Here is an 8,460-nt window from a genome sequence, read left to right on the forward strand (position 1 = left end):
TCTCACCTCACGCTACTGTCTGCAGCAGTTTGCAGAGCTGCCTGAGGATGAGTAGCTCATCGCCCTTTTGCAGATACAAGTCTACACAAGGGTACAAATGTGCTTTTTTTTTATTTTGAACTAACAGCTACACATAAGTTAAGAGAATTTAGAGAGAGAGAGAGCACAGTGCTTAAAGGATACGCATTTAGCATTCTACTTTAAATTTTCCTGAGTGAACATTTGAACAAAGCATTTGCTGTGACATTTGAGCAAAGGCCTCAAACCATATTTCCAAGCTGTTCCAAATGAAAACACAACGGCACAATTGTAAGATGAATTACCCACGAGTTGATACTATGGACTCTCTTATCTGTTGACAGTTTAGTTACCACAAAGCACAAGAAATGTGTTTTCCAATTCTCTGAGAATTGAGCTTTTCTTTGTCCCATCAAACCTATATTAAGGGAGGGAAAATTGCTCTGATCACACTTGATAAGAACAAATGATAGATGTTGTAAACAAGCAGAATGCTTCAATTCTGATCTGAGGCATTGATTTGCCTCAGTAGACAATTACTGTGTGGACTGAGGTTATGCATTCAGTCAGTCCACTGGGAGAGGGATTTTCTGCTTGCTGTCCAGTGTATTACGAAAATTTAAAACACTTGAATTCCAACGTATTATTGAATTTTATAGATGGGAACGTAGCGTATACGTACTGTATCTTAGTATTATTATTAGTCTTATTATCATTTTCATCATCTCTATGTGGAACCTGCATTTTGCTATGTTCTCCTTCCTCCTTCTCTCTCTCTCTCTCTCTCTCTCTCTCTTTCGCTCCCTTTTTTTTCGCTCAACCCAGCCAGTCGAGGCAGACGGCTGCCCACCCAGAGCTCGGTTCTGTTCAAAGTTTCTGCCCATTAACAGGGAGTTTTTCCTCACCACTGTCACCGAGTGCTTGCTCATGGAGGAATGTTGGGTCTATGTAAGGAATATTGTACAGAGACCTGCACTATATGAAAAGTGCCCTGAGATAACTTCTGTTATGATTTAGCACTATATAAATAAAATTGACTTGACGTGGAAATAATAAGCTTCCGTCTTGATTTCCACGGTCGTCCCTCAGGTTGCCAGGCAGTGCTGAGGTGTTTGTCTTGATATTAAGTGGCTACTGATTGAGGAAAATGATACAGTGTGAGGCCGTCCAACCACCTCAGAGTCAAGCTATCATGATTACCTCCTACATCAGTCACATGAGCCCGTGATAACTAACTCATTTCTGAGATTGTTGGTGTGCACCAACATGAAGAATCATATGACAGCACACAGATATGCAGATATGCACGTTTCTGTCCTGTAACAGCTGAGAGCATTGTCAGAGAATAAGCTACACCAACATACCTTCAGCTATGTCTGTATGTTTTTTACAGTTTTATGTTTTTGCTCAACATTTCTTTGTGTTCTTTACCTTGATATCTATCTTAATTTTAGAGGCCTTGTTATAAAAACCAGAGGTGAACTGTCCCCTGTGCCCCCCTCCCCTTTCCAAACCAAGAGACAACAGCTCTTGGTTTGGACGCTGCAGTTGTTCTTCTTCAATGTTTGTAGAGACAAGGTCTTATTAGACAGTATGGTCACATCATGTTAGGAAGCTAAGCAGCACTCAGGATTCAGCAGGAGTTTCCCACATGCACTAAAGACTCAGTTAATGGGAGGAGAGGGATTTCATAATAAGATTAGGATTATGTTATTATACTAACAAAGTTATTTGTGATCAAGTGTGAATGTAACTAATTGGACTTGCATGACAGAAATATGTGGGATGAAGCCGTCAAACACGGAGTCCCTGAGTCTGTTCTCCTAATGTTTGTGCTTGGGTGGTGTTTTCTCAGGTGTCTGTCGAGCTACCTCAGCAGTCGCTACCGACAGGCTGAGCAGAGCTCCTTCACAGTCCGGGCCAGGGGCTCTGAGGAAGACAGAACGAGCCCGGGCCGCTGGGATGGGTCTGAGGCCACTTCAGCAGCGGCAGGCCATGCTTCATCAGCGGCCTCACCCAGTCAACGCGAGGACGCGAGGAAAGTGGATGTGTTGAAGAGTGGATGTTTCAGCCTTTTCTAAACCACTAACAGAAGGAGTTTACAGAATAGAGAGCAAGAATAAATCCTTTGGGTATTAGATGTGTCTAACTGCAATTTAAGAAATTACATCAGTTTATCAGTGTGGCATTTATGAGATCTTACATTTTAAAACCTATTTTCAAGGTGTCAGATATTTTTGTTTTCCTCTAATATGTCAAACCCTGGATATATTCTTACGTATTGCAAATTGATGATAAGGAACAGAGCGCACGCAGCTTGCATGCGTGTGTTCAGGCTCAGAGAGAAAAAAAAGCCTGAAATCACTGTCTTTCCTTAATGATGCCCACACAGAGACAATGGGGCGCCGCTCTGATTAGTGTCACCTGTCCTTGTGCATCTCATCAGCTCCATTATGGCTCCATCTCCCATGCTTCTTCTGCTAATTGAATAGCCTGTGAAGTGGTGACGAGGACGGGGGCGAGAGCGGCGTCTGTCCCGCTGCTGCTTCGGAAATGAGAGTAAAGCTTCCCAGTGAGACACCAGTTCTTAAACCATAAACCATTATCATGCGGATAGAAAAGGTGCCAACAAGTAGCCCTCATATTATATTACCATCATATCATCTATGGATTATTCTCATATATAACAGCTTTTCCATTTTGCATCTACTGTATGTTTTTCAGGGGAGATGCAATGCCGTGCCACACATTTCATAAGCGTATCAGACAGAGCGTTCATGTTGGACGTAGCCATGAGATGCTCACTAATGTTTTTCAGGTGTGTACTCCATACTTCATACTACAGTAGCTGCAAATATAAATTCATAGCTAAGGTTGGGAAACTGGAGCATTTGGTTACAGGATCTGTGTTTTTCATAGCATCAACAATAATGAAGGAACTTGTCGACCAGTGGAACATGAATAAGAAATATCAGGCACAACACGTTTATTGTTGGTTCTGGTATTTTCATGGAATTTGTCAACCATACAGAAAGTTATTCCTGTAACTTTGGATCACATTTCATTTACCAGGTTAATGGTAGAGAATGACCCTGATGACATCACCAGGGTCATTTTAACTCAGACTGATGTAGCTCGTCCAGAGTTCCCCTTTCTTGTATATTAAATAATAATGAAGAATAAGTGAATGTTGTGTTACTCTGAACCATTATTGAACTAGTATTTTGTTCAAAAGTTTTCATACTGGAAAGTTTTATACGTGGAAACAAATAAAAACTGAGGCAGGCCTCAATCTGATGTTTACATTGAACGATTTTCAGGTCTCTCTGTATTTAGTCAAAATAAAATACATAAAATATTTTTCAGTTCTGCAAAGAAAAGCCTGAAATAAAAAAGCGGTCTTTTATTTTGATTGGATAAACATTGCCAGCTGTGATGCAGGGCTGTAGTGTTGGTGCCTCTCCTGCCAGGCAGCAGCTTTGCTGTTATCTGCATGTGCCTGAGGCACAGCTAATGTAAAAAGATCCTCCTCACTCTGCTCTGCTCTGCTCGCAGTGAGATCTGCAGGCTTATCCTGCCCAGTCCTTCTCCGTTTCACCTCTCGGTCACAGCCAAGTGACTCTCAGCTGTGCACCGCCTCAGTTTGGGCCTTTCTACAGACAGAATAGGAGAAGTACAGCAGTATCTCACTGCTGTATCTGGTAAATACCACAACAACAGGCTTGCAGAGGCTTCCCAGTGTCCCCATGCCTGTATAGTTCCGGGGCTTAATGTGTGCATGAGGGGCCAGATGGACACTTTCATGAGTGTATGAGTGTGGATTATTCTGCCAGCTACATCTGGGGCTCCACATGGTACAGCAGACTGCGGTAAGAGAGGCAGGTGGGCACGTGGGGAGGGCGCCCCTCCAGTGGGTTCTCTTACATCTATACTCACAGACAGGGCATCGCCGCAAATGGCAAACCGAAAGGTTACGAGACCAACCTGCAAGACAAATGCTCCTCTGAATCCTGGCAAGCTCGATGTCTTCTTCTGTCCTTTCCTCCCTGTCCTTCCCACCTGGAAACAGCCAACTGTTTCCAGGTGTACAGTGTGAAAATAGTGTTCTTTACATTACATTTATTCAGGAGGCACTTTTGTTCATAGCATTCCTCCCATATCCACACAATGGAACAATTTGGGGTGCAGCGTCTTGCTCAAGGACACTTTGTAATGTGGACAAGAGGAGCCAAGGATTGGACTGCCACTCCTATGATTAATAGCCTACCTACTCTACCACCTGAGCTACAGCTGCCCATAATATGAGCATGCCACCACCATTAACATATTATCACATTATGTTCTGATTCATTGTTGTCAGTGTTCATCACTGGGTCAAACAAGCAGATCATATGATAATGTAGCAGGCAGACAAAGTAAAGCTGTATTACACTGCCGCTGAAACGATTAGTCAATTCATCGTTTAGTCAACAGAAAATGAATCAAAGCAAATGACGATATGACCAATATAAAAATACCAGAAGTAAAAGTAGTGAACTGATAATGTTAGAACAATGTTAAGTATCAGAAGTTAAATAAGGCTGCTCGTAATTCAGACAAGTGAGTACTATACAGCCCGAATTATTATTTCCAATATATTAACGTGAATGCAGCATTTTACTGTAGTAGTTGGTCGAGTTGGAGCTGTTTTAACTAGTTTATATACAGTTGGGCAGTTTAATCTGTTGCAGTACATCATATTTCATCAGCTCATCATTTCTTTTGTGTGTAAAATGGTAATTTATGTGTATAATGTATTTGTATTGCTATACCAGTTTGGATGATGCTTGAATATTATCTCATTGTTTCTGACAATGACAATAAAGTAAAAAAAAAAAAAAAAAAAGTAAAGTAGTAAAAATATATGAAGAAAATAGAAGCTAAACTAAAGATGTCAAATAAATATAGTGGAGTAAAAAGTGAATCACTTCCCTCTGAGCTGTTGGGATGCTGAGGTGTAAACTGGCCTGTCTCTAACAGTATATGTTTGAGACAGGGTGTACGTAAAAACTGCAGATTATATCTGTGAGATACACGGCGTACAGTGTCAAATTCCATCTCAACATTATGTTGAGCATGCTCACAAAACTCAGCCCAAACTTATTAATGCCCCACACTCATATTAGATTGAACTCAAGCCAAGGCCTTTGTGAAATCAGAGCTCATTAGACGAGTCCACCTCATAATGAGTGGCCAGATCCATCAGGAGAGATAAAGCTCCCGCTCTGCGCTGACTGAGATCCAGTCAAACACACCCACAGTGCTTCAGACCACATGTGAACAAGATATTTGCTTTGAAGCACCAACACACAGATTTGAATCAGCGTGTCAGAGTGCCAAATGTCCTAGGTTGTGAGTGACAGGAGATCCGCTTTAGAGTTGGCTACCTGTTGAGGAGGATTAAACAAAATACAGATGGTGTTTACATATTAAACAAACAAAGCCAGTCTCTGTTCTGACGGTGGCAAAAAATGCTTTCATCAAGCGAGGCCTTAGTTAAAAGTAGAAAAAAACTGATTTGATTTTCATTTGCTGTAATGCATCAATTCTGTACCTTCTCACAAGCCATCAAAGTTCTGACTGAGACCTTTCATTTGTCCATGTCTTCCCACATTCGCTCTTCATGGAAGCAGAGTGTCTGGCTGCAGATAGGAAGTCATAAATGATGGTTTTCTGGCCTGCGATAGAATCACATATGACCCTCAGATCACCTCTGAAGGACGAAGGCTGCTGAGTGTCCGGCCGTGTATTCTGGCCGTCAACACAACACGAGCGTGGCGCGGTCTGATCCACCGCGGGTCGAGCCGAATAAATTAAATGAATTACCAGCTGCCTTGTGTAAGCTCGCAGGATGCAGGGTGGCATGAGCACGCCATTACAACAATGATAAGGATATCTGCATGGCCTTGTGTTAAAGGAATTACACATAGCACCCAGAGCCTTTAAGAGACTCTGACAGTTCTGCGCACACTGGCAAGTTAGTATGACATGAAAATGTGTGTGGCTCGGCTGCTGCTTGGCCTGAGTCGGGGGCAGTGTGCACTCGGTTTGCTGAGAAGTTAAAAAAACGAGTCTTATTGTGATGCAAATGGACACAGTACTGTGCTTAAACAATGCTTTAATACGTCTCTTTTGAGAAGATAACATCACAAGATGCACAACAACACAAAATGATGTCCTCCGAGGTTATTTAAAGAGATATGACATTGAATCCTGACACTGCAAGAAGTGCTCACTACCTGTCCAACTGCTTTTGTCTCTGGCTTTGATAAAAGCAGATGAAGGATAGAAGGCTGCTTTTGAATTCCAGCCACTATATAGGAGAGGCCATTTACATAATATTATGTATATTGTATTCCACTCCATTCTAATGTTTGAATGTGCACTGATTTTAAGTCTTTATGCAGGAACACAGGAACAAGTGTTGTAGCTTAAACACGAGACACGTGGCAAGGTGTCCGATAACTTTGTCTTCTACCTGTAATCTGATGTTGTGCAGAGAGGAGGGATCGGCCTCACTTCCCCAGGGTGATTTATGATTGAGGACATGCTAATAAAAATATCAAAACCATCTGAGCTCTGGTGGGGAAGATACGGGTCCACTACGTACATCATGCTCGACAGGCCTGTGCAGGGAATCGCCTGCTCGGTGATATTATGCTCATATGGATGCCCCGTTGCCCTGCTCTTGAATAGAATACACAGCTGCTGTTTGTTTTTTGGAGGGTCAGTGGGGGTAGCACTACTCACACAAGGTGACATTTACGTGAACATGTGCTCCTCTTAGCTTGATAGGTGAAGCATCTAGAAATCATGGTCCAAACAGAGGACTCAGGAAGGGTTTTCCTTCTTTAAAATCCTTTGCCAAAAGCTCACATGAGTCAAATTTAATTTGGAGCTACATGGGTCACCTGCCTTGTAAAAGAGCACAGTGTGCTATCATATTACAGCCGGTGGCAAAGGATTGAGGAACATGCTGCCATTCCTGAGTAAACACCCCTTCAAAATCTGCTGTTAGTAAAGTATGCATATCTGAACTCACTGCAGAGGCACATTCCAAATACTTCATTAAATGCTGAGAATGACTGGATGAAAAGCTATAGCACTGTGTTAACTTCTCACACACGTTTTTTTTTTTTATTCCCTGCTCTCGCCTTTGATGGATTTAGTATATCGAGTATGGGCGTGGACGCAGAGTAATTTAGTATGTGTTAAAAGCCGCTGCAGGGATGTAGCCTGTAATACTCACTCAATTCCACTTCCAATATCACTGTTCCTGAAATCTCAATGATTTTCTGTCTCTATGTCTTGCCCGAGCACAAAATCATCACAAAGTACACTGTCAGAAAGAAAATTCTGAAACATGGAATCCACTCCAAACATCCACTTATGCTGTTGCTAGAGAGCACGCAGAGAACTGATGCTGTCAAAGTGTCGCACTGATGCAGCATTAGGCCTCAGCTTATTCTGTGAAAAACTCCTTTACATTTCTGGATGTTTCTATAAGTGAATCAGACAAAATGCTGAAATCACAGTAATGATAGTATGCATGATGATAGTAAAGCATATATGTTGTTTTCTTCTTTGTCAAACACAAATGACTCTAGTACCTGGAAGCAGCCATTCATAATTCTTATCTATGTAAGTGGTGACACTCATGTGTCTTAAAGGTCCATGTAGTGTTAAGTGCTGCCTTGTAATCAGGATTTTTTTTTTCCTTATGGGAAATCAGTAAGTGAAGATTGTCAGATGTCAGAAGTGCATCAGTAAACAGGAAAGCAGCTGAAAATCACACAAAGAGAATGGTAAGATTTGCTCTGCTGGAGCAACTTATCAGCCTCTGAGTGTGAGATCAGCCGCTCTCAACACTGCTACAGAACATTACATGTGTTTGTTCGAAGCAAAACTTTCATTTCCTCTTGTAAAAGTTTTGTCAAATTGTCTTTGTCCTTTTAAAGTCTGACACATTGTGGTCTGCAGCCACAGGAGCAGCACGTGGCTCTTTGTTTGGGACTGGCTCACTGGCCTGTGCAACCTGCGACTCATTCACTTCCATCTCCTTCAAAAATAAAACAATAATCAGATGACCAGTGTATCTACAAAGGCAAGAAGAGCAGCAAGTAAAAACTACACACATTCTGTACAACGGCAACATACAATCACTGTAAAAGGAACTGTGTGTGGCAGGCGACTGTGTTCAGTTTTTCCATCTGTGGGATCAAATCCAAAATGCTCCCTCATATCAATCGGATGGTTTGGAGTCACTGATTATCTGCTCAGCTTACTCGCTGCCTTTTGCCATTTTTATTCACAAAGAGAACAATAGCATAGTTTACTGAAAGGGCAACCAGACAATCATCTATTATTAGCCAGTTCTAAGATCTCAGTGTTTTATCTGATGTT

General features: G+C 41.9%; 1 protein-coding gene across 2 annotated transcripts in view; it reads left to right on the plus strand.

Annotated features, from left to right (window-relative positions):
- LOC121183957 overlaps nucleotides 1–5,317 on the plus strand; it is a 61,061-nt gene extending 55,744 nt beyond the window's left edge. Inside the window, exons 5-6 of one of the 2 annotated variants that reach the window (XR_005894244.1) lie at nucleotides 1,874–2,640; nucleotides 2,743–5,317. Coding sequence is in view for 1 of the 2 variants with exons in the window: in XM_041041304.1 (XP_040897238.1) it covers nucleotides 1,874–2,099 (226 nt within the window). In the remaining variant the exon portion in view is untranslated. Of the gene's footprint in view, nucleotides 1–1,873 lie in introns of both variants that reach the window. The other variant, XM_041041304.1, reaches the window with a different exon arrangement.
- Nucleotides 5,318–8,460: the final 3,143 nt, after the last annotated feature.

The sequence above is a fragment of the Toxotes jaculatrix genome, chromosome 6, assembly GCF_017976425.1.
Source record: "Toxotes jaculatrix isolate fToxJac2 chromosome 6, fToxJac2.pri, whole genome shotgun sequence".
Classification (NCBI taxonomy): Eukaryota; Metazoa; Chordata; class Actinopteri; family Toxotidae; genus Toxotes; species Toxotes jaculatrix.